This window comes from Rhodotorula graminis (assembly GCF_001329695.1).
Source record: "Rhodotorula graminis WP1 unplaced genomic scaffold RHOBAscaffold_15, whole genome shotgun sequence".
Classification (NCBI taxonomy): Eukaryota; Fungi; Basidiomycota; class Microbotryomycetes; order Sporidiobolales; family Sporidiobolaceae; genus Rhodotorula; species Rhodotorula graminis.
In genome coordinates, this window is record NW_017264942.1 from 365,980 (window position 1) to 392,524 (window position 26,545).

The 26,545-nt window shown below is 68.1% G+C and overlaps 7 protein-coding genes across 7 annotated transcripts; 4 read left to right on the top strand and 3 right to left on the bottom strand.

Annotated features, from left to right (window-relative positions):
- Positions 1-2,132: 2,132 nt before the first annotated feature.
- RHOBADRAFT_39448 (uncharacterized protein) lies at positions 2,133-3,743 on the top strand (the record flags this gene model as incomplete). Its single annotated transcript, XM_018413621.1, has 5 exons — positions 2,133-2,785; positions 2,888-3,018; positions 3,095-3,185; positions 3,261-3,343; positions 3,410-3,743. 5 exons carry the CDS (start codon positions 2,133-2,135, stop codon positions 3,421-3,423), a joined length of 972 nt encoding a protein of 323 aa, XP_018268470.1. The 3' UTR covers positions 3,424-3,743.
- A 224-nt stretch (positions 3,744-3,967) lies between these two features.
- Positions 3,968-7,999, top strand: RHOBADRAFT_55888 (uncharacterized protein; the record flags this gene model as incomplete). Its single annotated transcript, XM_018418069.1, has 2 exons — positions 3,968-4,106; positions 4,172-7,999. The coding sequence occupies 2 exons, from the start codon at positions 3,968-3,970 to the stop codon at positions 7,933-7,935; spliced, it is 3,903 nt and encodes a 1,300-aa protein (XP_018268471.1). The 3' UTR covers positions 7,936-7,999.
- A 1,083-nt stretch (positions 8,000-9,082) lies between these two features.
- On the bottom strand, positions 9,083-13,289 carry RHOBADRAFT_39451 (uncharacterized protein). The gene is made up of 13 exons (XM_018413622.1): positions 12,679-13,289; positions 12,366-12,608; positions 12,148-12,304; positions 11,935-12,076; positions 11,775-11,869; positions 11,427-11,686; positions 11,139-11,318; positions 10,910-11,069; positions 10,273-10,847; positions 10,087-10,204; positions 9,831-10,020; positions 9,647-9,756; positions 9,083-9,582 (listed from the first exon to the last, which is right to left on the bottom strand). The coding sequence occupies exons 1-13, from the start codon at positions 13,149-13,151 to the stop codon at positions 9,130-9,132; spliced, it is 3,156 nt and encodes a 1,051-aa protein (XP_018268472.1). The 5' UTR covers positions 13,152-13,289; the 3' UTR covers positions 9,083-9,129.
- Positions 13,290-14,061: 772 nt separating this feature from the next.
- Positions 14,062-16,284, bottom strand: RHOBADRAFT_55890 (uncharacterized protein; the record flags this gene model as incomplete). Its single annotated transcript, XM_018418070.1, has 10 exons — positions 14,062-14,225; positions 14,286-14,344; positions 14,404-14,417; positions 14,508-14,943; positions 15,030-15,041; positions 15,112-15,152; positions 15,227-15,469; positions 15,563-15,615; positions 15,699-15,926; positions 16,047-16,284. 10 exons carry the CDS (start codon positions 16,282-16,284, stop codon positions 14,062-14,064), a joined length of 1,488 nt encoding a protein of 495 aa, XP_018268473.1.
- Positions 16,285-16,506: 222 nt separating this feature from the next.
- Positions 16,507-17,760, bottom strand: RHOBADRAFT_46876 (uncharacterized protein; the record flags this gene model as incomplete). Its single annotated transcript, XM_018414878.1, has 1 exon — positions 16,507-17,760. The coding sequence occupies one exon, from the start codon at positions 17,758-17,760 to the stop codon at positions 16,507-16,509; it is 1,254 nt and encodes a 417-aa protein (XP_018268474.1).
- A 2,452-nt stretch (positions 17,761-20,212) lies between these two features.
- RHOBADRAFT_18227 (uncharacterized protein) lies at positions 20,213-22,168 on the top strand (the record flags this gene model as incomplete). The annotated part of the gene is made up of 6 exons (XM_018412415.1): positions 20,213-20,389; positions 20,480-20,550; positions 20,640-20,938; positions 21,013-21,090; positions 21,192-21,793; positions 21,878-22,168. Coding segments are annotated over 6 exons (1,518 nt in total), but the record flags the coding sequence as incomplete, so codon positions are not given.
- A 672-nt stretch (positions 22,169-22,840) lies between these two features.
- Positions 22,841-26,272, top strand: RHOBADRAFT_55893 (uncharacterized protein). The gene is made up of 8 exons (XM_018418071.1): positions 22,841-23,026; positions 23,176-23,358; positions 23,431-24,763; positions 24,897-25,164; positions 25,274-25,310; positions 25,433-25,485; positions 25,644-25,785; positions 25,881-26,272. Exons 1-8 carry the CDS (start codon positions 22,845-22,847, stop codon positions 25,993-25,995), a joined length of 2,313 nt encoding a protein of 770 aa, XP_018268476.1. The 5' UTR covers positions 22,841-22,844; the 3' UTR covers positions 25,996-26,272.
- Positions 26,273-26,545: the final 273 nt, after the last annotated feature.

The window sequence follows — 26,545 nt, forward strand, 5'->3', positions numbered from 1 at the left end:
CACCACCGCCAGCCGTCACCGCGTTGTCCTCACCCCACCTCGAATCCTCATCGGTCGCCGACCGCGGTCATCCTCCTTCCTCGTCGCCATCGGCTGCTCTGCCGCACTCGCCGCGCACTAGGTCCACTCGAGCACACTCTGTACACCTCGCCGTGCCTCCTCAGGTGCGTCTCGCGTCGGTTGCCGCCAACTCGCCCCCTCGGATCTCTCGACTGACCCGTCTCCTCGTCCTTCCACAGCCGTCTCACTCGCCCTCAGCGCATGGCTGCCGCCGCCTAGAAGCCGCAACCATGCCCACACCTCACCACCAACTCGCTGAACCGCCCGATCGTCGCCGGCTCGAGGCGGTCGATGGGCAGCACGGCGCCGCGCGACGAGAACGGGTCGTTGAGGATCGGAGCTCGCACCAGCAGGGGAGCTCGTCGATGTCGGTGCAGGGGCATGCGCATGGCGTGGGCGTGCAGGCGAGCGGAGCAGTCGCACCGGGCTCGGACGACGATGCGCGTGTCGACGTTGGCGACGGCTCGGTCCTCGGTACGTCGCTGTTCGCTCGAGCGCGCAAGCGCACGATCGACTTGGGGGCTCGGCCACACGCTCACGCACTCTCTTTCCCTCCCCGTGCAGGCCGCTCGCCTTCCCCGGCCAAAGGTCGTACGCCGATCGTCAGCCCTCCGCCACCTTCGACCTCCGAGTCGCTTCCCGCCGCATCGCACCCACAACCCGCTCGCCCTGATCACCAAGCGCCTCCCACCTCGTCTTCTTCGTCGACCTCGACCCTCCCCTCGACGTCCTCGCATCACCCCATGCGCCGGGTCCCTAGACTCTCGCCAAACTCGCGCAACGAGCGCGCCGCACCTTCGTCTCTCGCCGGCAGCGGCGACTACTTCTCGTCGGTCGCGTCGACGGCCCGCAGCCATCGGCGACAAGGCTCGCTCCCGCCCCCGTCGAGTCGGCGCGCGCGCGCCAACTCGCTGAGCGCGTCGACCACGCCCGCCGTCGAGCAGCCCGGCCCGTCGTCGCGCTCGTCGCGGCACCTCGACCCGGGCGAGCACTGGCTCTCCGAGGACGAGGCGAGCGAGGTCACGCTCGACTTTGACCGCCTGCGTCGAGGGCGTCGCAGGAGGCCGGGCAGCGACGACGACGTCGAGCGCCGCGACGAGCCCGATCGCAAGCTGCCCATGCCGTCGGGCCTCGCCGTCGACGCGCCGACGCTCCCCGACTTGCAGCGCTCGTCCACCGCCAAGCCGTCGCACGCCGATGCGCCAACCCCTCCCTCGTCCACCCTCGACCACGTCGGTCCGACCATCGACGTCGTCCTTTCGAAACTGGCCTCCCTCCTCACCTGCCCCTCGTGCCACCGCCTTCTCCACCACCCGACGACGATCGCCTGCGGCCACTCGCACTGCCTCGTCTGTCCTCCGCCGCCTCGCGACCCTCACGCGACGCCGCCGATCGAGACGGCCTCGACGAGCGCGACCGAGTTCACCTTCTCGATCCCGGCGCAACAAGTCGCGCACGCCTCGACCGGGTCGCCTCACTCGTTGGCGCTGTCGACGCCGACGCAGGCGACGCAGCTCAACAGCAACCAGCTGTACCGCACCCTGTCGAGCGCCTCGACGGCGTCGAGCGTGTCGTCGCGGCGCAGCTCGGTCGTCGAGCCGCTGCCCATGACGTGCCCCGTCCCGACATGCGCGTTCCCGCACTCGCAGCTCGTCATGCGCCACCCGCCGCTCAAGGTCGACTACACGCTCCGCAAGCTCGTCGACCTCGTCGAGCGCGTCGCCGGGCCGGCCCTCCTGTCCGACCTCGTCAAGGCGCAGCACGCCGCCGCACGCGCACGAGTCGACGGCAGCCTCGCGCCCCTGTTCTCGGACGTGCGCCTCGGGAGCGAGGCGCCGATGGACGTCCAGGTCGAGCCGCCCGAGCCGGGCCACGTCACGCGGCACGGCAGCGGGAGCAGCGGCGGCGGCGAGGACGAGCCCATGACCGAGGACGACTCGAAGCGTGCGCACAAGAGCGGCGCCGACTACCGCCACAGCAAGAAGCGGCGCGAGATTCGCAGCACGAGCCCGGTCCCGGCGCCTGTCGTGCCCACCCTGTCGTCCACGTCGTCGTCGTCGGCGGCGGCGTCGATGGCTGCGCCCAAGGCCGGCGCGCCCTCGTACGGCGCCGTGTCGTCGACCCTGTTTGCGCAACTGCAGAACGAGTGCGAGTGCCAGATCTGCTTCCAGCTCTTCAACGAGCCGGTGACGGCGCCGTGCGGGCACTCGTACTGCCGCAGCTGCCTCGCGCGCTCGTACGACCACTCGGACAAGTGCCCGATGTGCCGCACCAGCCTGCCGCCCCTGTCGTACTTCCGCTGGCAGCGCGCCAACCGCGCCCTGACGGCCGTCATCGAGGCCGCCCTGCCCGACCTCGCCGCCGAGCGCGCCGCCGCCGTCAAGGAGGAGGAGCTCGCCCTCCTCGAGCACGTCCCAATCTTTGTCTGCACGTCGGCGTGGCCAGGCATCAAGTCGTACCTGCACATCTTCGAGCCGCGGTACCGCCTCATGATCCGGCGCGCGCTCGAGACGCCCGACAAGTCGTTCGGCATGGTCCTCCCCGTGCGCAACGGCGGCGCCGACGCCGTCAACGAGTTCGGCACCATGCTCCGCATCACGAGCTGCCAGATGCTCGACGACGGGCGCCTCATCCTCGAGACGATCGGCACGCACCGGTTCCGGCTCGTCGAGCGCAGCGTCGTCGACGGCTACAACGTCGGCAAGATCGAGCGCGTCGACGACGTGTCGCCCGAGCAGGAGGCGGCCCTCGAGCGCGCCGCCATCGAGCGCAGCGAGCAGCAGCTCGACGATGACGCCTCGTGGATGGACCCGAACCCGACCCCGAGCGGCGCCCGGCCGCCGATCACGGGCAACCAGGAGCTCACGACGCATCAGCTCATGCAGATCTGCCTCGACTTCATCAAGACGTTGCGCGCTGGCTCGGCGCCCTGGGTCATCGAGCGCTTGAACCGCACTGGTCCGTCCTCTCTCTCCTTTCCCCTCGCCTCCTTGCCCCAATGACTCGAACTGACCCTCGCGTTCCCCTTACACAGTCGGCGAGATCCCGACCAACGCGCACGACTTTACCTGGTTCGCCGCCGAGGTCTTCCCTGTCGAGGACCACGTCAAGGTCGCGCTCCTTCAGTGCGTCGCCGCTCTTCCTCTCTCTCTATCTGCCCCGGCCACAAGTCCGTACTGACTCACCGTCCCTGTCGACAGGATCACGAGCGTGCGCGAGCGTCTGCGCCTGATCGTCTTCTGGATCGAGCAGATCCGGTCGTCGTGGTGGTACTCTCGTGGCTGTGCGTCCCCTCCCTCTCGGCTCTCGTCGCCTTTCGACGACCTACTGACGACGCTTTTTTTGACAGGCACCATCATGTAGCCGGCCACGTCGCTGTCAGCCGACGCCCGTCCATGTCCAGCTTCCCCTCCCTCTTCCCCTTTCCTCCCCCCTTTTGTCCCTCGTACCACCATCGCAGCCTTTCTCTCTCCCTACCCTGTCTCCCACTCTTCCCCTCGCCCCCTCGCCTGCCTGCCACACCCCATACCCCTTGTCGCTCGTCCTCGTCTATTTTGCATTCTCGCCTCCCTCGCCCCGTGTCGCGCCTGTGCCCCTTCTCGTGCTTGTCTCTTTCCGTCCGCGCCCTCCCACCTACTCTCGCAACCCTCGTTAGGCCCCTCTGCAAATAGTGTCGCGTCCTCGTCGTCGTCGCGCCGCGCGGTCGGTCGCGAGAGTTGAGAGCAGCGAGTCGGCCAGCGAGCGACTCTCGAGGAACCGCGCTTTCGAGGTTGCGCGGGCGGTACACTGCAACAGCTGGGAGCCCCGTTGCGCACGTACGACACAGCTTGACTGAGAGCGAGAGCGCGTCGAGCTCTGCATCGCCTCATCAGCTTCCTCGACTCTCTCTCCGTGTTCCTCACCCGACATGGCTGCGCAGCGCATCAGGCCCTCGCTCGCCGACCTGTACGACGAGCCTGCTTTCCCAGAGCTCGAGCCCGGCCAAGCTCCTGCCGCCCGTGTCGTCCGCCAACGACCTCCCGCCGTCTCGTCCAGCTCGCTCCCTCGTACGTCCCACCCTCGCTCTCTGGCCAGCGGAAGAATCCCCAGTCTGACTGTTGGACCCCCACAGCTCCAATCCCTGTCGTACCGCCAAGCTCTGCCGACCAGGCCGCATCACCTCCCCCTCCTTCCAAGCCCAAATCCCGCTTCGCCCTCCAGCGCGAGAAGGACGCCGCCGCCACCACCGCCGCCGCCGCACAAGCAGCAGCAGCAGCAGCAACGCAGCCCGCCAACAGTGCGCAGCGCTTCGAGCTCGACCTTGACGACGAGGGCGACGAGGAGCCCGAACGAGGAGGCGGTGCCCTGCCGCGAGGAGGTGGACGGCCGTCGCTCATCAAGGGCGTCGTCGAACGACCAGTCGGCGCGAGGGGCGCAAGTGCGCCCAAACCGCCGTCGGCACCCGGCCCGTCGAGGCCCTCGCCGCTCGGCGCACGCCCGACCGGGTTCCCGTCGTCCAGCCGAGGCGTGTTCCCTCGCCAACCCGCCCCTCCTCCACCTGCCACCTCCTTCGCATCGCCCGACCTCGTCGACGACCGCGACCCCGAGGCGGCAGGCCAAGACGCCGACCCGACCTCGCTCGACGGCCTCCTCGACTCGGTCTCGCGCGAGAACGACGACGTCCTGCGCGGCATGTCCGAGGCCCAGATCCTCGAGGAGCAGCGTCAGATCCGCGAGGAGCTCGGCCTGTCCGACGGCGTGCTCAAGATGCTCCAGGCGCGGGCGCAGAAGCGCTCGCCGGCCCCGCGAATCGTGCCCACGCCCAGAGCCCGTCCAGCTCCGGCCGACGCGCCCGCACCGCGGCCAACCGTCGCAGGCGAGGGCGAGGGCGACGAGGAGGAGGGCAGCCCCGAGTACATCCGCCGACACTTCTTCCCCAACGAGCCCCGCAACCCGGCGCTCGACTGGATGAAGCCGCCGCCGCCGCCGGCGGGCCGAGCGGGCGACGCGCCTGCCTTACCAGCAGCAGCTCGCCTCGTGTTCGACGTCCAGGGTCGCCTCCTCGAGGGCGAGGCCGCACCTGTCGCACCCGCCGCCGCGCCCGACCACCACGTCTCCTCCTCGACGACCTTTACCGTCCCATCCCTCCTCGCCCTCACCGCGTCGTCCGTCCCCTCGCAACGCTCGACCGCCTTCGCCATCCTCCACCGCATCCTGTCGCGCTCGGTCGAGTACGCGCCGCGATTCGGCGAGCAGGAGTGGCAGGCCGTCCGGGTCCAGGCGGCGCAGCGAGCAGGATGGGCTTTGCGCGACTCGAACCTCGGCGTCGTCGGCGCGTGTATCGCGCTCGCCGCCGTCCTCCTCGCGCAAGATGTCGCGGCACCGGTGGCGGCGGCAGCAGCGCCGCGACTCGAGGGCGCCGAGGAAACGGCCACGGTCGCCTCGACTTTCCTCGAGACGGCGCCGCTCCCAGCCCTCGCCTCGCACCTATCGCTCGGCGCCGTCCCTCGCCCTTCTCTCGACGCCGTCCTCGCGATCTTAACGTCACTCGTCCACCTGTCGCGCTCGTCGCCCTCGTCGTCCGACATCCTCGACTCGATCTTCGACACGCCTCGGCTCCTCGAGTCGCTCGTCTCGACCTTCCTCGCTGTCCCCTATCCGCCGTCATCTAAGTCCATCCTCCCTTCACCCACAGCCCTCGCCTTCCTCGCCCTCCTCGCCCGCACCTCGCGATCTCGCGCATCCCTCCTGTGCACCCGCAGCCTCGTCGACCCGACCTTGCGCTTCATCGCCCTCCCGCCATGGGAGCTCCCGCCCTCGAACCCGGCAGGACACGCCCTCGGCGACGCCCTCTTGCGCGGCACGATCGAGCTGTGGACGGTCCTCGCGCGGTACGGCCTCGCGACCGACCTGCGCGGCAAGGCGGCGCCGCTCCTCGACGGCCTCGTCGAGCGCGTCGGCGAGCTGCGCCGTGCCTCGTCGACGTCCGCCGGCGCTGCAGACGCGGCCTGGATCGCGCCGTTCCTCGGCCTGCTCGGCATGTGGACGACGGCCGCCGTCGACCCGCACGTGACGGGCCACGACGTGACGTGGAGCCAGGTCGAGGGCTTCCGCGACGTCGCACTCGAGGCGTACGAGCTCGGGTTCGCGATCGGCGAGGCGACGGGCGCCGGCCGGGCGGTTCTGAGCGCGGCGGTCGAGCTCCTCGGGAGCTGGCTCGAGGGGAGCAAGGTCAACCGGAGCTGGCGGGGCGAGGAGGAGCGCAGATGGGTGCGCGTGTCGCTCGGCGGCGACTTTGCGGCGGGCGGGCGGGCGAGAACGCTCGTCGACCGGGCGCTCGCCGTCGTCGCAAGCGGCGAGGAGGACCTCGAGGGCTGGGCTGGGCTCGCGGCGCGAGCGCTTCGCCTCTCGGACGCAGACGCCGACGTCCTCGAGCCCGCGACGCCGCAGCTCTTCGCGCTCGACGCGGCGACGGCGAGCGCGGCCGTCTCGGGCGTCGTCGGCAGTTCGGCCAGGTCGTCGTCCCTCGCCCTCGCCGCCGTCCTCCTTCCTCGCCTCGACCTCGCCTCGCGCCTGTCCGCCACGGTCGCTCTCCTCCCGATGCTCGGCGTCGAGGACGCCGTCGCGGCGCGTGACCTCGTCGAATGGCTCCTCGCCCTCGTCGCCAAGCCCGACAACCACATCCTGCCGCCGGTCGCCGCACTCGACGCCCGGCTCGAGCTCCCCGCACTCGCGCAAGCCGCCACCCTCCGCCCCTTCCTCACCTACGCCATCGTGACCGCCTCGGGCGGCCGCGTCGTCGGCCCGCTCTTCCCCACCCCTCGCGACATCAAGCTCACGGCGTGTCTCGCGCCGTTCGCGCCCGACGGCCCCGTCCTCTCGCCCAACTGGCCACTCGCCGCGCTCAACGAGCTGCTGCGGTCGGGCACGTCGCCCGTGTTCCAGCAGTTGCCCAAGGGCTGGGACGCGAGCGAGCTGCAGCTCGTGCGGTCGTCGCTCGCCCTCATGCGCTTCGTGCGCTCGGCGGCCGCTATGGGCACGAGTCGAGCGGCACGCGACGCGCCGGCGCTCGTGTACGACCTCGTCAAGGTGTTCATGCTCGAGAAGGACTCGAGCGGGACGACCAAGGGCTCGAGCGGCGCCGACGCCGAGGTGTTCCGCGACCCGGCGTGCCAGGCGTCGCTGGGCGCGCTCCTCGCCGAGCTCTCGGTCGGCGCGCAGGCGTCGCCGCAGGTGCTCCTCGCCGACGAGCGCGACGCGAGCGCGACGATCGAGGGCGTCTCGGCCGTCGTCAGCTCGGCGCCGTTCTACCAGCTCTACACCGACCTCGTCGGCCTGTACGACGCCATCTCGCTCTCGGACCGCCTCTTTGGCCTCGTCCTCCTGCCGCCGCTCGCCATGGCCTACCCGATCGACTATCGCCGGCTCATCTGGACCGACTACGCGCACGTCCTGCCCGCCCTCAAGTTCTCGGTCGACGAGGCCATCAGCGACGTCGGTGGCGCCGGCGCGCTCTCGGCGTACCTCGCGCCAGCCGAGTCGAGCGAGCCGATGCTCGCCGCCTACGTCGACGCGCTCGTCGGCGGGCGCGTCTCGAGCGAGCGCACGCCGTTCCTCCACTTTGTCGCGCTCCATCACGTCGCCGCCGCGCTCCTCGAGCACGACTCGCCCGCACAAAAGAGCGCAGTCAAGCTTGTCAAGGCCCTCGTCGGTCGCGGCGCGAGCAAGACGCTCGGCGAGGTCGCGCGGTACCGGCAGGCGCAAGTTGGCGAGGAGCTCATCCTGTCGCCGGCGTGCCTCGAGGCCGGTGCGGAACAGCGAGCGATGCAGGTCGCGAGGCTCAAGGAGCTCGCCGGGTCAGAGCTCGCGGCGAGGGTGGACGAGCTCTTGCGGTGAGCGCGCTCTCGATGCGGGTCCTCGGGCGAGTACAACGGGTGCAACTGAGGCTCGATTACACAACAACAAGAGAGAACGAGAGAAAGGGAGAGCTATGCGTCGGTGGCCATCTTGTTCTTGCGAGCGAGGCGCACGGCACGAGGTACGAGCGAGATGCTCGTTCCCGAGAGCGCGTCGGCGAGGTCATCGACGTCCTGCGACGGCGCGACCGGGGCCGACGCCCTCTCGGCAGGCTCGGGCGACAGCTCGCGCAGCTTGGCCTGCGCCGGCGACGGCGGCGAGCCGAACGAGTTCTCCTCGGACGACGCCCTGGTCTCGCTCCGCCAACCGGGCTGACCCTCGCGCGGTTTCCAGTCGCGCCGCACCATGCCGCCGCCCTTGTTGAGGACGTCCTCGACGCCCCAAATTGTCACGCCGAAGAAGTACTGCGTCGGGAACGCGTGCTTGCTGACGAGGTGCAGCCGGCGGGCCTTGGGCGTGGCAAAGAGCTGGCGGCAGTCGGGCTGGAAGCAGGCGAACTGGAGGTGCAACTCGTCAATTGGTCGCGCAGAGAGAGGGAGAGAGTCGAGCGAGAAGACGCACAATTTGCTCGCCTCGTTCGCGCCGCACTTGGGCGAGCTCGTCGTGGCACTCGGTGAGGTGGAGCTGGAGGAAGCGGTCGTCCGGGAAGACGCGGCCGCACACGCGCTCCTTGGCCTCGCCAGACCCGACGTAGTGCTCCCGACCCTCGTACCGCCCCTTTGCGACGGCCCAGTCGTAGTGCGGCGGCGGAGCGGTGCAGACGAACGAGTGGAAGGCGCGGTGGTGGGCCTCGAGCGAGGAGAGGGAGGTGTGCGACGATGGCTTGCGGTGGCAGCTTGGCGGCAGAGAGCAGGTCCAGCACGGTCTGTGGAGAGATTGCAAGGTCAGTCGCACTCCTGCGCGACCTCATCAGAGAGAGACTCGCCTCGACGTTGACGATGAGCGATGAGCTTTCGACTCGGGCTCTGACGCAGTGGACGCCTCTGAGTGCTCGCTCGGGCTGCGTGCACGCTTCGCCGAGTCCATCGCGAGCACCGGCCGTCGACCTCGTGCAAGCTCGAGCGAGACGAAAGGGAAGAGAGCGGTTTGGACCTCTCGTCGCTCTCGGTCTCGGGGCGAGGTCGAGCACTGACGACTGAGTTACACTGCAAAGTGACTAGAAAGGATACAGAGCTACTCCTCGCCGTCGTAGACGATCGAGAGAGAGACGGGAAGAGGCCACAGGCCCTGGTTCTCCGACAAGTAGACCGGGCACGGTGTGCCACCGAGCTCCTGGCGGAAGCGGATGAGCTGCCCGGCCTTGCCAGGCGCACGACGAACGTTCTTGAGACGGAAGACCTGCTTGATCATCTCGACGAGCGAGATGTTGACGATGGGCGCGCCGAGACAGGTGTGCATGCCGCTGCCAAACAGGCGGTACAGGCCAGGGTCGCGCGTCGGGTCGAACGTGTGCGGGTCGGGAAAGACCGACGCGTCCATACCGGCGCTGAGCATCGACGGATACACCGAGTCGCCCTTGCGGACCTTGACCTCGCGCGCGCCGTCCTGGATCGTCACGTCCCGCTTGGCGACGCGAGGGATGAGCGGCACTTGCGGGTCGAGACGGAGCGCCTCGGTGACGTAGGCCTGTGCGAGAGGGTCGTCAGTCGAGCTCGGTGCGTGCGGCGCGACGAGAGAAAAGAGGACGCACAAGAATCTCCTTGTCGGCCTCGGGCGTGTCGAGCAGGCAGAGGCGGACGAGCTCGGCCTTGTGCGTCGCGTTCTTGTCGTCGAGGAAGAAGTTGATGACGTGCGCAGAGGCTGTGGGTGAGGAGACCGTCAGGGTGAGGCCGAGAGGAGAGGAAGAGAGAGCGGAAAGGAGAGCAGGGACGCACCTTGGCCCTGGTTCGAGACCGACGCCGTCATGGTCGACTGCACGCTCGACTCGAGCTTTTCGAGCGCGACGTCCTTGTTCGAGAGGAGGCGCTCGTAGTACGCGTGGGCGTCTTTGCCGATGACGATGGCCTGGACGTCCTTGCCGAGGAGGCGGTCCTGGATGCAGCGGGCAAAGTCGTCGACGACCGTCTGCAGGGACTTCGAGTTAGTGATGCACGACTCGTGGACGTAGGTGGGCGGTAGGTGAGGACGCACAGGGATGCCCTTGACCTGCTTGAGGCGCATGCGGATGAGCGAGAGGAGCGCTGGGGCCGCCTCCTTGGCCGCCTCGCCGAGCTTGAAGCCTGCGTCGGCGGCGAAATTCATGAAGACGCTGCGTAAGGGAGGGTCGTCAGGGCTGTAGGCGAGGCGAAAAGGGAGATCGAGGGAGGCGAGACGTACGAGATGAAGAAGGCCGAGAGGATCAAGTAGAGTTCGGCGGGCGTGAAGACGCCGTGCGGGTTCTCGCTCGTCTTGAGGGGCATGCCGAACTGGTGGCTGCACCAGAAGACCGACGCGAGGTTGGTCACGTCGCGCACGACGTCGACCGTGCGGGTCCTGCCGCCGTCGTACGTCCACGACGCGCTCTCGAGGAGGCTCGCCGTCTTGATGCGGTAGAACGTCGCGAGGCGGTCCTGCCACCCGGGCGCGAACAGGGCGTGCGCCTGCAGGGCGCGGTCGCGGCGGTGCGCGTCGACGTCGTCCTCGGTGAGCATGTACCCGTACGAGTTTGAGCACGCCTTGATCGCCGGCGAGTAGACGACGCCAAAGTCGGCCGGCGCCGCGAGGATGTCGAGGCACGCCTTGTACGAGAAGACGCCGTGAACGGGCGGTATCGTCGTCGGCGAGCGCAGGTCGTACTTGTCGGCCACGCCGTTCTTGGTCAGGATGCGCTGGATCGTCGCCGGCGTCGAGAACGGGAAGAGGGCGTAGGTCGAGCGCGCCGTATAGTTGTGCGGCAGGTTGCGGATGAGGAGCTGTGAGACGATGAGTGTCAGGCGACGACCCTGCGCAGAGAGGGAGAAGGCGAGGGACGCACTCGGCCGATCAAGCCGCCGTACGAGCCGCCTTGCGGGTCACCCTGGACGTCTTGGTAGCCCCAGGACGTGAGCGTCGCCGTGTTGAAGTCGGTGGTGAAGAAGCGGTCGCCGCGAACGAGCGCGGTGGCGTCGCTGAGGATGGCGCGCGAGATCGTGTACCTGCGAGTCGAGCGAGGGGTATGTCGGTCCGGGGCGCTCGTCTAAGTAAAAGAGGAAGGTCAGACGCACCCGACAGCGAGGCCTGAGCCAGCTTGCGACGGCTTGGCCTCCTCGGCGTGAAGGCCCGGGAAGAGCTCGAGGTTGTCCGGGTGGCCGTACAGGTGACGAGCCGTCGCCGCGACGTCTGGGTCCGAGTTCCACTCCTCGAACGTCTCGAACGGCTTGAGGTGCAGGAACTGGCGGAACTCGCTGTGGGCCGAGTAAGAGTTAGTCCCCGAGACGGAGCGGGTCGCGAGGCGAGGGACGTCGCCGAACGAGGGGTGTATGGAGGAGAGAGAGAGAGAGAGCGAGACGCACTTCATCGTACACACGGCCCAGTCGCGCCTGCTCGCGTTGATGCCCATCGTGTCGATGATGCGCATGACGGCCGGAACGTGCCGAGCGCCGAACGCGCCCGCCGGCTCGTCGACCGCCTCGGCGAGCACACGCGCAAGGTCGTCGTCGTCGAAGAAGCCCGACTCGCTGCGCTCGAGGCCCGACGTCTCCCACTTGAGCGGGTCGGGGCCGGCCTTGTCCTTGAGCGCCTTGACGGCCGTCATGAAGTCGCCGCGCGTCATCTGCGGTGCGCGCAGGCTGGATCAGTAGCTGCAGGACATTGTCGTTCGTCGACATAGTGCGACGGGAAGAGAGAAGGGGGCGACGCACCTCGTCGACCGACTTGCCGCCCGTCGCCGACTCCATGAGCTCCTCGACCCACCGCTCGTCCTTCTCGCTGATCGCGGCGTGCCAGCGGTACAGGACTGTCGCGAGAGGGAGTCAGTGCCTGTTCCGCGGGAGGAGAAGAGGGAAGGAGGGAGTGACGCACTGCTGAACTCGGCGGACGAGCAGTTGCCGGTCCCTCGAGGAGCGTGCCCGACGGGCGAGGTCGAGATGTCGACCGTCGGCATCAAGGACCAGGTCGACTCGGTCGTGTTGACGTTCAGGATCGTGCGGATGTAGTCGTTGACCTGCGGGGCGGGAAGGAGGGTCAGTGCCGCCATCGGGGAAGAGAGGAGGGAGGAGGTCCGGGCGGACGCACAATGATCCCCAAGAACCAGCCGCAGTTGACGAGGCGCGCACGCTGGAAGATGTCGTTGTCCTGCTCGACCTGCTGCGCCTTGTCGAGGTCGACCTCGGGCTTGTAGCGCCCCGACTCGTTGATCGCGAACAGCTTGTCGGCGATAAAGTTGTGGTTCCTGCGGGCGCATCGACGGTGTCAGGCAGGTTGGCGAGAAGAGAGGGACGGCAGTGACGCACCGAGAAAAGATGACGGCGAGCGCGACGACGCTCGGCGGCTGGAAGAAGATCCTGCTCGAGGCGACGGCGTCCGGGTGGAGGCGGCCGAGCGAGTAGGCGCGGACCGTGTCCTGCTCCGCCTGGTTGACGCCGTAGATGGGCGACAGGTCGAGGTACGACGACGTGTCGTTAATCGACGGGTCCTTTGGGTTGGTCGAGAAGGCGTCGTGCGTGATGAGGGTCGCGAAGGCGAACAGGAGCGACCTGGAACGAGGGACGAGACAAGGTCAGAACGGGTCGCTCGGTCGCTTGTCCGAGGGAACGGGAGACGTACGAGATGCCGGAAGGGTGAGGGCGGAACTCGTGGCGGCGGAGGAGCGCGTCAAAGACGACGCCGGCGTCGGGCGAGTTGGGCATCTTGGGGTGACAGGGCGGCACCGTGCGGGCGTACGGCGTGCCGGCCGCCCCGAGGCTCGGCTGCGTCAACGAGTTGCCGCTGCCGTCGGCCGAGCGGTACTGGGGCCCGGCGAACGCGCGAGGACCCTCGGCGTGGAGCTCGTCCCACAGCATCTGGATGAGGTGGTCGGTGACGGGCTTCTGGACGGGCGAGTCGTTCGGGAGCCCTTGCAGGAGCGTGACGACCTTTTCAAGGAGCATCTCGCGGTCGTCGACGGCGCCCTTGACGCCCGTCTCGAGCGCCTGGATGACGGTCGCCGCGTCGGTCGCGAGCTTGCCCGCCTTGGCCTGGTGCCAGAACGACGCCGCGAGCGTACTGGTCGGCGCTGCGTCGGACGCCGCCTTGGCCATGACGTTGCTGAGCCCGTCGCCGCCGGGAGGAGGAGGCCGTGCCGCGATCGCGTCGACGAGCTTGTGGACGGCGGCGAACGAGGGCGGGTGAGCGCCTGCGGCCGCCGAGGGCGGGTGCTCGCTCGTCGGCGAGTCGACGAGGGTCGAGACCGAGCTCTGGCTGGACTTGCTGCGCTGGAGCCGAGCCCGCATCGACTCGAGGACGCCGGAGCTCTGCCGCGAGGGGAGGACAGGACGGGTGGGCTTGGCGGCGAGCGGCGGTGCGGCGGTCGGTCGGTCGGTCGCCATGGTCGTCTGGGGCGAGTCGGGCGAGTGCAAGGTGCGAAGGAAGGGGAGGGAGGGGAGCTGTCGGCTCGACTTGAAGGCGGCCGTCCCGAGGTGGGGAGGCGCCGTCCTGGGCTTCTGCGGTGGAGTTCCGGCAGCAAGGGTCAGTTCCCGGTCGAGCAGAGAGAGGTCCACGTGCGACGCACAAGGTTCAGGAGGCTGTACGATCGAGGACGGGCGGCGGGAGGTCGACGACGAGGCGCGGCCCTGGTCGACCACCTCGCGAGCGGACGAGAGCCGGTGCGCAGCTGGTGCGGGTCTCTGCGAGCTGCATGGTCCGCGTTGAACTCGCTCAAAGCGGCGGCTTGCTCGCGGGGGGGTGAGAGGCACGAGCTCTCGCCCGCGCGCTCGACGGCGGACTCTTCGCTTGCGCACGGTCTCGTGGCTCGGGCGCAGTACCACGAGCGCGTGGCTGAGTCTGCGAGTTCTCGACTCGCACGGGAACACGATTGCTCTCGGCAGAGGGCAGCGCCCTCGAACGGGAAAGCGAGCAGGTCCGACAACTCGACACCGGAACTGCGGAAGCGATCCATTCCCGCCCGTCTAAGCTAGCCAATGTCTACCCAGTCGTCCCAGCGAAGCCGTCTCAGTCGAACGCCCGCCGCTTGCCCGCCCGGCGAGCCCGCCGCCGCGAGACGAAGTGGACCGCGGCCCAACCGCCAAACGCGACGACGAATACGCCAATCACGCCGACGCCGAGGAACTGCGAGTTGTCGTTGACGTTCGACCAGAAGCGCCACCATCGACCGGCTGCGGGACCGGCGAGGAGTCAGGAAAGGCTCGGAAAGGAGGAACAGGAGGAGGACGCACACAGGCCCGGGTCGTTCTCGGCCGCCTCGGCGCACGACGCGCACTTTTCGACAGCGAGACTGCGTGTACGGCGAGTCAGTAACGAATGAGAGGGTCGTGAGAGAGCCCAGGGACGCACCCCATGAACTCGGTCTGTGCGCGAGGACGAGGAAGGGAAGGAGGACGGTCAGTGCGCGCTCGTCGTCTACCTCCTTGTCACGGAGAGAGGGAGTGAGGACTCACGATCGAGATGAGGAGGGCAACGACGATCGAGATGACGGTGAGCACGACGCTGATGTTGAGCAGTTTGTCCTCGTCCGCCTGCGGCGGCATCCGCGCACGCTCGGCCGCGTCGCGCAGCTCGACCTGCTCCTCCTCGGCCGACGGCCGACGCTCAAACAGGACCCAGCCTCGAGGGTCGTACCACCGCCTGCTGCTCGCCGCGCCGCCCTCGAGCGCCGCCGACGCCGCCGGCGAGTCGCCGCCCTTTTCGACGAGGAGGCCCGCCTCGGCGGCAGCCGTGCGCTGCGGCACCGTGTAGGCCATGAGCATGAAGACGCTGTCGGCGCTGTCGACGGCCGTCATGGCGGCCATGAAGAGGAGCGGGAGGATGATGATCTGGCCGGGAGGGATGCGGTTGTCGCCGCTGCCGGCGAGGGCCGAGACGCCGAGGAGGGAGCTGCACGAGGAGTACAACATAAGCGCCTGACTTTGAGGCAAAGAGAGGCGAGCGCGAAGGGGCTGAGGCGGGAGAAGTGGGCGTACATGCTTGAGGCGCTGCGAGAGGCGAAAGGCGAGCGAGTCAGTTGACGGCGCGATTGAGAAGACGAAGGGGAACAGGACGTACGTGTCAAAGCCCAAGCCGAAGAGGAGCCCGACAGGGTACATCTGAGCCAAGGCGAGAGCGTCAGGGCTGGACGTCGCGGACGAGGAGGACGAGGAGAAACGAGCCCTGAGCGCACCTTCCACGGCCGGTCGATGATCCTGAACAGCGGTCGCCCGATCCGCCCGACGCACGTCGTCGCCGGAAGCTCGACCATGCCGTCGACGCGCTCGTCGGGACGCGCCGCCGCCTCCTCGTCGTCGGCCCGACTCGAGTCGCCCGAGACCTTTTTGGCGAGCGCAAGGTCCGAGTCTTGAGGTGCGAGCGGCGCGCCCTCGACAGGAATGGACGTGGTTGTGGCGGCTGCGGCGCGCAAGCGTTTCTGCGCGCGAGCGAGGATGCGGGGAGGTAACGGTGAGCGTCAACTCGGGCGGACGAAGGAGGGGAGGGTCGTGAAAGAGAGGGTGGGACGCACTCTGCGGCGAGCCATGCGCAGCGTCTGCCACAGCATGACGGCGTTGACGACGGCTGCGAAGGCATGATCAGTACTCGCTGTCGAGAGGCGCAGAGAACTCGCTCGAGGGGAAGAGAGGAGGGTCCGAGCGACTCACCGAGCAAGAAGAGGAAGCTCGCGCTGACGCTGACGCCAATGACGCCGCCGACGCTACTGATGTCGGGCAGCTTGTCGATGGCGCGCACGGTGATGATGATGGCGACCGTCATGGCGAAGACGATGGTCGAGTGGCCGAGCGAGAAGAAGAGGCCGACCGTGACAGGTCGCTGACCTTGGGCGACGAGGGCACGGGTCGTCGTGTCGACGGCGACGATGTGGTCCATGTCTTTGGGTCGAGGAGGGAAAGGGACGGGCGAGGAGGAGAGGGTGCGGGGAGAGGGGGGGGACGGTGAGCGCTCGCTCTCGCTCACGACGGCAGGAAAGGGAGTGATCGAGGGCGACTTACCGAGTCCATGCCGCAACCCAAGAGTCCACGCGACGACGCACAGGCTCAACACGCCGCGCTTGTCGCCGGTAAACACGCACGCGGCGGCCGTCCACACTGCCGCATTGGCGACGAGCTCGCCGGCGAGGAGGGCGAGGCACCGGCCGAGGAGTGTGAGGCGGTAGGTCGGGCGCGGGACGGCACACTTGCGCGCGGGCTTTGCCGTGGTGGACGAGGGCGGAGGTGGGGAGATTGCCATGCGACGAGGCGGAGAGGGCGACGAGGCGAGGTCGCGTTCGGCGAGCAAGGCGGGCGGCTCGACGAGGCGATCTGCCTGTGCCATGCTCTGGCGAGTCGAGCAGGCAGAAAGAGCGCGAGCAGAGAGCAGAAGCAAGCTCGTGCCAGAGTTCCGCCATCTCCGCGAACGATGGCTTGGCTCATCACGCTTTCGCTCGTTGAACGGCACCTGCTGCTCGAGGAATCACGGCCGGTTCATGTACGCAATGAGCGCCTTGCGCTGCCGCTCCTCCTCCTTGGCCGCACGCTCCATCCCTCTCGCCCCTCTGCCGCCGCCCGGACCCTTCTTCCTCTCCCTCTCGCTCCTCTCGCGCTCCTTCCGCCGCTCGTCCCGCTCCCTCCCGCTCATCCTCCGCTCCTCGCCACTCCCGACCGTGCCACCACCGAGCCCGGCCCGGTCAAACTTCTCCTTCGCGCGCAACGGCACGATCAGGCCGCGCTGCTGCTCGCCCGGGGCCACTGCGGGCCCGAGCGCGGCGCCCTCGCGCCAGCCTTGGCGCACGAGCATGCGCCACCCGGGGTTGAGCGGGTTGATGGCGTACTGCGGGGTTGAGGGCGGGAGAAGGACGCGCCCTGCCGAGGCGGGTGCGGTGGACGCGGACGAGGTCGAAGCGGACGAGGAGGTGTTCGAGGGCGGAAGGAGCTCGTGGATGAGGAGGGGCTGAGGGCGACGAGGTCGGGCGGCGGCGGTGGTAGGGCGAGCCTCGGGCAGGTTGGTGAGAGGGTCGAGCACGATGAGGTCGTCGTCGTCGTCGTCGTCTCGCCCGCCGTCCGCCTCGTCGTCGTCGTCGTCCGACGAGAGCACGAGCACGTCGTCGTCGTCGTCGCCGCCGTCTCGAGAGCCGGGGCTGGCTTCTTCCTCGCGCTTGACCTGGTCGCTGCTCGCCCTCGACTGGGGCGGCGGCGGGTCCGGCGCGACCGACGCGCGCACCGACGCTGGAGCCGAGCCGCTCAACGACGAGGACGACGACGATGAGATGCCGACGATGCCGGCGTACAGGCCGCGGATGGTGCTGCCGCTCGGCGTTGACGAGGTGGACGGGCGTGGCGGCGGAGCGAGAGCGGGCTTGACGTCGTCGTCGTCGTCGTTGTCGTCGTCGCTCTCGCCCTTGATGTCGACGGCGCGCCCTTTGCCCTTGAGGTCGAAGGTCGGGGTCGCTCCAGGCTCGCCGCTGGCGGGGATGACGCCGAACTGGGCGAGGCGAGCGGGGACGAAGCGAACTGGGCCGCGGCGGTAGGTGGTGGGGCCATAGACGGGGACGTGGTCGTCGGCGGTCGAGTCGTAGTAGCCTGGTCGGCGTGCTGCGCCGAGCCCTGCGTGGTACGGGTGGCGCGAGGTCGACGACGAGCCGGCGGCGGCGGCGAGGGCGACAATGTCCGGGTCGGTCGCGTTGTACGAGAAGATGAAGGCGGGCCTCGGTGCAGATGTGCTGGGCATGGTGCGAGACACGCCCGCAGCGACGGGGCAGTCGGTGGTCGAGAGTGGGAGCAAGACGGACGAACCAAGGCGATGGCCCGCTTCCCGCCTCACACTCACCGGCTGAGCGAGGCTACTACCGCACACCATGCTCCATCAGTGCTGCGCTCGAGCGACCCGGCCAGCCAGCCGCGCCGTCCGCTCCCACCTCGCCTCGTCGTCCTCCTCCTCCCCCACTTTGCTCCGACCAGCTCGACGCCTCTCAACCGCCTCGCAAGCCCGTCCACCACCGCCACGACCACCGCAACGCGCCCTCCTCTACGTCCCCGGCTCGTCGCAAAAGATGCTCGACAAGGTCCTCGCCGGCTCGCTCCCTCGCACCGCCCAGCCCGACGTCGTCACCCTCGACCTCGAGGACTCGGTCCGCTCAGAGCAAAAGGCCCTCGCGAGGTCTGCAGTCACTCGGTACGTCCCCTCTCTCTCCGCCCGCCGAGTCGTCGCTCGAGCGCAGCCAGCTCACCTTGGCCTCCTCGGTCCTCGCAGAGCTCTCGACGTGAGCTGCGTCGTCTTTTCCCTCCTCCTTGGCGGTTGCTGACAGGATTCCCCCGCCCTTGCAGTCCTCATCTTCGTCGATGAGGTCGCGCAAGTTCGTCCGCATCAACTCGGGGCAGGCGGGCCTCGACGACCTCGAGTCGATCGTGCGTCCCTCACAACCCTCTTTCTCAGTCCGCGCCTCGTCTGACGGTCTTGCTCCCCCACAGCTCCAATCCTCGTCCCTCGACGGCCTCATCCTCCCCAAGGTGCACACGGCCGCCGACCTGCTCGCCGTCGACAACTTCATCCTCGAGCACGGCGGCGAGCGGCACCGCGACCTGCGCGTCGTCGCCAGCATCGAGAGCCCGCTCGCCCTCCTCAACATGCGCGAGATCGCGACATGCAGCACAAGGCTCGGAGGACTGCTGGTGGGTCGGCTCGCTCGCCATGCTCGTACCTCCTCGTTCATCCTCAGCCTCGAGCTGTCGGGCCGAGAGGTCAGATGAACGCCGTCGTCGGGACGCGACCCCAACTGACTCTACTCCCCCTGCCACAGTTCGCGGCTGAGGACTACTGCGCCTCGTCGCGCATCACGCGCACCCCCTCGCGGCGCGAGCTCCTCTTTGCGCGCTCGGCGGTCGTCGCCGTCGCGCACGCGTACAGCCTCGAGGCCGTCGACCTCGTGTGCGTGCGGTACAAGGGCGATGACAGCGAGAGGGTGCTCGCCGACGAGTGCAGGGAGGGGAGGGAGCTCGGGTTCACAGGTGCGTCGCGCTCTCGTTCCGCCTGTCGCTTCTCTCGGCCGCATCTAGCCATGCGCGCCAGAGCACGAAGCTGAGTCTTTTGCTTGTCGTACAGGCAAGCAGGCGATACACCCCGCGCAGGTCGACATCATCCAGCGCGAGTTCTCGCCCTCCTCAGCCGGTGCGCCCGCTTCTCCCTCTCTCTCTCTTCCTCCACGCCCTCCTCAAGACCCTCCTGACGCAGCCCTTGCTCCGACTCTTCGTCGCCTGTTCGACGATGTCCGCAGAGATCGAGCGTGCGCAGGCGATCCTCGCCCAGTACGACGCGGCGCGAGCGACGGGCGCAGGAGCGTACGGGCTCGACGGCGACATGATGGACGCCCCGATGGTGCGCCCGACGTCTCTCTTCCTCTCTCGAGTTGCCGGCGCGGGCGTGGGGCGTGGAGGAGGACTGCTGGGCGAGAAGCAGGGCGCGTGCACTGACCTGCTCGGTCGAGCGCTCGCAGGTGCTTCAGGCGGAGAGTGTGTTGGCGCAGGCTCGGGCGGCTGGGGTGAACGGGTAGTGCGCTCGTTTCCCTGTCATACACTCGATCTTGCTGTCCATTCGAGAGTTGCGCGAGGTCGCCTTGTGCTCGCTGCTCGCCCCGCTTCAGCTTCCACGCCGCTCCGCCTCGTCCTCGTACCCCTCCACCTCGACCAGCTATGGCCGCAGCACGCACGATCCCGGGCGCAAGTGCACCTGCCCCGCTCACCAAGGCGCAGCGCCGTGCCGCAGCCCAGGCGGCTCAGGGACCCGTCCTCGCCTCCAAGGCCGTCGACCCGACCGCCGTCGTCGTCGACCTGCCCAAGCACAAAGTGCGCCCGACCACTCCCTCGCCTGCCTCGCCAGTACCGCAAACTGACTCGCCGTGCGCCCGCAGGACGACTCGTCGAGCGGCCGACCGGACAAGGCGGCATACGATGCCGGTGCGTGCTCCCTCCTCTCGCAGCTGGCGATTCTACAGAGCAGGGCTGACGTCGGATGCACCCGCACTGTAGAGCAAGACGCCCTCCGTGCCGAGATCGACGTCCTCCAGGCCAAGTCGGTGAGCCTCCTCCCCCTCCTCCTCCTCCCGCCCCATCTCGCACAATCTCCCCCCGCTCGCCCCCTCTCTCGCCCACGAGCTGACCTCACCCGACCCCCCTCTCCTCGACAGAACGACCTGCGCAACAAGATTTCGGCGTCGAGCAACAAGGGCGGGCCTGACTACGAGCGCAAGATCGCTGTCCGCAAGGAGCTCGACGCGCTCCGCGGTGAGCAGGCGCGCCTCAAGGGCGGCCGGGGCAAGACGCTCGACTCGCTCAAGGCGATCCAGGACGGCATGAACAAGAAGGTGCGCCCCGCCTCTCTCCCGCCCCTGTCACCCCTCCTCGACCAGGTAGACTGACCCGCCGCGTCCATTGTCCGGTTCACGCGCACGCAGATCAAGGACCTGCAGGCCGCAAAGGCAAAGGCGCCGTACAAGACTGTGCAGGAGGTCGAGAACCAGATCAAGTGCGCTTGCGCTCTCTCCCTCAGGATTCCTCCTCCACCGTCCCTTTCAGCTGACCTGTGTCCCCCCTTTTCCTCTCGCCCACCCGCAGAACCCTCGAGCGCCAGGTCGAGTCGGGCACGATGAAGCTCGTCGACGAGAAGAAGGCGCTCAACGAGATCTCGGCGCTGCGCAAGTCGCGCAAGCTCGTCGAGTCGTTCGCGACGCAGCAGCAGGCCATCGACGCCGACAAGGCCAAGGTCGACGAGGTCCGCAAGGAGCTCGACGACCCGGAGCAGAAGGCGGCGAGCTCCAAGTTTGACGAGCTGCGCAAGGAGCTCGACGAGATCAACCGCCGCATGGACGAGGTCAGCAAGGGTCGCGACGGCCTGTTCGAGGAGCGCAACGCCGGTGCGCCCGCATCTCTCTTTCGCCCTCATCACGCTCTATGTGCGATACTGACCCTCGGTTTCTCGCACGCGCAGTCTCGAAGCAGCTCGACGACCTGTTCGGCCGCAAGAAGGCCTCGGTCGCCGCGTTCCGCGAGGCCAACAACAAGTACTGTACGTCTCGCTCTCCCTTTCTCGTGCGCTTGTGCGACCCTTTCGAGCCCCGACAGACTGACCTTGCTCCCCCTCTCTCTCCCCTCACTCGCGCCGCACAGACCAGAAGCTCAACGACGACCGCGCCAAGCGCGACGAGCGCCGCCGCGCCGAGCGCAAGGCGCACGACGACTCGAAGCGCGCCGAGATCAACGAGCAGCTCCTCGAGGAGGCGCAGGCGCCCGCGTTCGAGCGCGAGATCGACGACTGCCGCACCTTGATCCGGTTCTTCCAACAGCGCATCGGCGCCGCCTCGTCGTCGTCGGCATCGGGTTCGTCGTCGTCGAGCCTGTTTGCGCGCCCGGACGTCGCGAGCGTGCCCAAGCTCGAGGTCCGCAAGGTCGACTCGGACCTGCCCGAGGGTGCCGTCCCGCTCAAGAAGAAGGCCGACCAGGACGAGGAGTCGTGGGGCGGCTTTGGCGGGTCCAAGAAGGGCAAGAAGGGCGGCAAGAAGGGCGGCGCTGCGGCACCGGCGGCGGCGGCAGAGGGCGCCGACGACGAGGCGGCGGCGAAGACGACGGTCAAGGACGAGAAGCTCAACCTGCCGCTCGGCACCCTGACGGCGCTCATGAGCCTCGGCATCGCGGCGCCGTTGACGACGAGCGAGGTGCAGAAGGCCATCGACTCGCTGCAGCTCAAGATGCGCTACTTCAACGACAACCAGGTGCGCCCCCGCCTCTCGTTCTCGCTCCAGGCGCCGTCATTGACTCGCCCGTCCTCCCTTTCTCGTCCGCTCGTACCCTCGCAGGCTCGCGTCACCAAGGAGCGCGTCGCCGCCGTGCAGAAGAAGATTGCCGCTGCCGACAAGAAGAGCAACGGCGCGTCGTCGTCCGACTCTGCCCTGATCGACGCCGTCGCGAGCGCCGAGCCGACCGACAAGGAGGAGGAGATCAAGGACGCGCAGCCGCAGCCGATCGAGGAGGGCGGCTCGAAGGAGGAGGCCGTCGCCAACGCCGAGGGGACGGCGACGGCGAGCGACGAGCCGGCGAGCGTCGCCGACGCGGTCGACGAGGGCGAGGTTAAGGCGGACGACGCCTAAAGCGTGTCGTGCCGGTGTCTGTATGGGTCCCTTGCGCTGCGTCGAGCAGCAGCAGCCAGCATCATCTTTCCGAAATTTCTATCCGGTCGTCCATCTGCCTCGCTCGCCCGCTCGGGCCTCCTCGCTTTCGCTTCTCGCCTCTCTCCTCTCGCTCGCGCTGTGCTTCTGCTTCTTCTCTGGCTCGTCGACCTGCTCGCGTCCGGCATCTCTCGCATTGCGGACGTAGCGGTTATCTGCGTCGCCGGCCTGCAGCTCGACGACGACGACGAGGGCCAAGTTGCGCATGAGAAGGGCGACGAGGACGAGGCTGGTACACGCTCGCTGCGAAGCTCGTGGACGGTGAAAGATCTCGTCGAGCTGTGTGCGCAAGCTTTGCTAGGTGGCCGGTGTATGCGATATGTTGTGCTAGCGCAAGCCGTCGGGCGAGCGGAGTCAAGCGACGTGGCGCCGCAGATCCCGCCATTCGCTCTCTCTCCTCCTCCATCCCCCTCCCCCCTCTCTACACACACCTGTGCGTCCAGTCTCGCCTCGTGCAGCTCAGCCTCGAGCTGGCACCATTCCCCGAGCTCCCGCACTGACTCGTCTCGCCCTCCCCCCTTTCTCCGCGCGCCCCACCTCGTCGCAACTTTTCCCCTCTCGCACCGGGCTATCTCCCACCTCGCACAGCCATCCCACCATGTCCATCCAGAGCGCAGTGCTCGGTTTCCCGCGTATCGGCGCCAAGCGCGAGGTCAAGAAGGCGACCGAGGCGTACTGGGCCGGCAAGATCCAGGCCGCCGAGCTGCAGAAGGTGGCCAAGGAGCAGCGCCTCGCTCGCTGGCAGACGCTCAAGGACCAGGGCGTCGACGTGATCCCCTCGTGCGTCCCCATTTCACTCCCTCGGTCGAGCCGGCAGGCGGCGAGCGCTCGTCGAGAAGGCGCGCTCGTCGTCGGCCTCGCAATGCCGGAAACTGACCCACGTGCGACCCCCCTTCTCCTCCCCTCCTCGACGCCGTTCCACCATGCAGGGGCGACTTCACGCTCTACGACCACGTTCTCGACTTTAACGCGACCTTCAACATCATCCCGTCGCGCTTCGCCCAGGCCAACCTCTCGGACCTCGACCGCTACTTCGCCATGGGCCGCGGCCACCAGAAGGACGGCGTCGACCTCGAGGCGCAGGAGATGCAGAAGTGGTTCGACTCGAACTAGTGCGTCCACGGTTCCTCTCCCTGAGAAGGTCGACCCGACTGACCCTCGCTCGTCGCCGTCCCTCCCCACAGCCACTACATCAAGTCCGAGGTGTCGAGCAAGACCGAGTTCAAGCTCAACAACCTCAAGCCTGTCGACGAGTTCAACGAGGCCAAGGAGGCCGGCATCACGACCCGCCCGGTCCTCGTCGGCCCCATCACGGCCCTCCTCCTCGGCAAGGCCGGCCGTGACGAGGGTGCCGGCGCCGCGTCGTTCGAGCCCCTGTCGCTCCTCGACAAGCTCGTCCCCGTCTACGGCGAGCTCCTTAAGAAGCTCGAGGAGGCCGGCGCGACCGAGGTCCAGATTGACGAGCCGTCGCTCGTCATGGACTCGACCGCCGACCTCGGCGCCAAGTACCAGTCGACGTTCGAGGCGTTCGCCAAGGCCGCCCCGGGCCTCAAGATCACGCTCGCCACCTACTTTGGCCGCCTCGACAAGAACGTCGAGTTTGTCGCCAAGCTCCCGGTCGCCGCCCTCCACATCGACCTCGACCGCGCGTCCGAGCAGCTCGACCAGGTCATCGCCGCCGTCAAGCCGACGTCGCTCAAGCTCTCGCTCGGCCTCGTCTCGGGCCGCAACATCTGGAAGAACGACTTCGAGGCGTCGCTCGCCACGGCCAAGAAGGCCGTCGACGCCCTCGGCGCCGACCGCGTCGTCGTCGCCACCTCGTCGTCGCTCCTCCACACGCCCGTCACGCTCGCCAACGAGTCGCGTCTCAAGCCCGAGCAGAAGGACTGGTTCTCGTTCGCGACCGAGAAGGCCGCCGAGGTCGCCACCCTCGCCAAGGCGCTCTCGGGCGCCGACGTCCAGGCCGCGCTCGACGCCAACAAGCAGTCGATCAAGGCCCGTCGCGACTTTGAGAAGAACTCGGACGCCGCCGTCCGCGAGCGCCTCGCCGCCGTCACCCCGGAGCAGTACAACCGCAAGTCGCCGTTCCCGGAGCGCCTCGCCGCCCAGTCCAAGGTCTACAAGCTCCCCCAGTTCCCGACCACCACCATCGGCTCGTTCCCGCAGACCAAGGAGATCCGCCTCGCCCGCTCCAAGCACACCAAGGGCGAGCTCTCGACCGAGGAGTACGAGAAGTTCCTCGAGAACGAGATCAAGCACGCCGTCGACTTCCAGGAGGCGATCGACATCGACGTCCTCGTCCACGGCGAGCCCGAGCGCAACGACATGTCGCAGTACTTTGGCGAGCAGCTCACGGGCTTTGTCTTTACCGAGAACGCCTGGGTCCAGTCGTACGGCTCGCGCTACGTCCGCCCGCCCATCGTTGTCTCGGACGTCTCGCGCCCGCACCCGATGACGGTCCGCTGGTCGTCGTACGCCCAGTCGCTCACCAAGCGCCCGATGAAGGGCATGCTCACCGTGCGTCCCACTTTCTCTTCCTCCTCCTTCCCTCCTTCTCTCTCCCTCCTTCCCTCTTCCTCCTTCTCTCCCTCGCCTCGCCTCTCCTCACCGACGCCGTACTGACGACCGTGTGTGCGTCGCGCTCCTGCAGGGCCCGGTCACCATCCTCAACTGGTCGTTCCCGCGCGCCGACGTCTCGAAGGAGGTCCAGTGCAAGCAGCTCGCGCTCGCGCTCCGCGACGAGGTCATCGACCTCGCCAACGCCGGCATCTTTGCGATCCAGGTCGACGAGCCGGCCATCCGCGAGGGCCTCCCGCTCCGCCAGGTCGACTGGGACGGCTACCTCACGTGGGCCGTCGACTCGTTCAAGCTCGCCACCGCCGGCGTCGAGGACAAGACGAGCGTCCACTCGCACTTCTGTGCGTCCACCCTCTCTTTCCCGTGTCGCAGGGGAGGTCGCCGGCCGAGTCGTCTGCGACCTTCTCAAGTCGGCTCGAGTCCATGACTGACCCTCCTTCTCTCCCACAGGCTACTCGGACTTCTCGCTCATCTTCGAGCACATCAAGTGCGTCACCGCCGACTCCTCGCGAGCCTGGAACCCCGTCCTGACCTTGCCCCGCCTCCTCCTTCCCCTCTTCCTCCTCTTCCTTCTCCTCGGTCCCCACGATCCTCCTACTACTCCCACAGGCGCTTGGACTGTGATGTGATTTCCGTGGAACAGAGCAAGGCGGGCGGCCGCGGTACGTTCCAGCAGCTCCTCTCGAACCGTAGCCGTCGTCGGGCCGTCGCGAGCGCGGTCGGGGCCGGTCGGCCTCCTCGCGCTCGAGACGGACCAACGGCGGCGTGCGGCTCTGTCTACTGTCAGAGCATCGCCCTGACGTTCTTCCCTCGCCCGCAGACCTCGTCGCCTTCCACGAGAAGGGCTACGAGAACGAGATCGGCCCGGGCCTGTACGACATCCACTCGCCCCGCGTCCCGTCGGTCGAGGAGATGAAGGGGCGTCTCGACGCCTACCTCAAGGCTCTCCCGGCCCAGAAGCAGTGCGTCCCATCATCCTCGTCGCCGCCGTCGTCGTCGTCGTCGCGATGCCCCTCCTTGCCGCCCGACCTGACCTCTTTCCCCTTCTCTCCTCCAGCATCTGGGTCAACCCCGACTGCGGCCTCAAGACCCGCGCCTGGCCCGAGACCGAGCAGAGCCTCAAGAACATGGTCGAGGTCGCCAAGCTCGCGCGCGCCGAGCGCCCCGAGTAAACCTCGTGCCGGTCCTCGTCGAACCCTGTCCTCGCTTCCCTCGTTCCCCCTCGCATACCTTTCCCCGCCGATCAACTCGGCACCTCTCTGCCCTGCACACAGCACTTGATTACCCCCCGAACCCGCATCAGTTTCAACAGCTTCCCCCCCTCGTCGTCGTCTCTCCCTCTGTGCCTTGTCGTTGCGATTCCCCTCGCGTTGCGGACCATACCGTACCCCCTCATGTAGGTTTACCCCCAAGTGCTTTCGTGCAATTGAGCTCAACGCTCTCAGCAAACCCTGGCCGTCTCGGCCACGCGAGAGAGAGAGCAAAGCAATCGAGCGCCCGCGAGATCTCGCCTCGACACCAGCGCGCGCGCTCTGCTAGCCCCATTTCTCTCGCGAGCCCTGCTGTATGCCACCGAGAGCTCTTCTGAGGATGAGAGCGCGTGCGCCGCTGCCTGCGAGCGACGCGAACTCGAGCGAAAGGACCACTCGCGCTCGCCTCTCCCTCCCTCTCCCACCACTCGACGCTCACGGCTGGGCTCGCTCGCGTCGGCTTGTGTGCGTA

Coding starts and splice junctions, on each gene's coding strand:
- RHOBADRAFT_55893 (XM_018418071.1), top strand. CDS start 22,845: ATGTCCATCCAGAGCGCAGTGCTCGGTTTCCCGCGTATCGGCGCCAAG. Junction 25,165..25,273: donor GAGCGTCCACTCGCACTTCT/GTGCGTCCACCC, acceptor TCTCTCCCACAG/GCTACTCGGACTTCTCGCTC. Junction 25,486..25,643: donor GAGCAAGGCGGGCGGCCGCG/GTACGTTCCAGC, acceptor CCTCGCCCGCAG/ACCTCGTCGCCTTCCACGAG.
- RHOBADRAFT_39451 (XM_018413622.1), bottom strand. CDS start 13,151: ATGGCCAAGGCGGCGTCCGACGCAGCGCCGACCAGTACGCTCGCGGCG. Junction 11,319..11,426: donor TGGGCCGTGTGTACGATGAA/GTGCGTCTCGCT, acceptor CTCGGCCCACAG/CGAGTTCCGCCAGTTCCTGC. Junction 9,583..9,646: donor AGGCCGACAAGGAGATTCTT/GTGCGTCCTCTT, acceptor CCTCTCGCACAG/GCCTACGTCACCGAGGCGCT.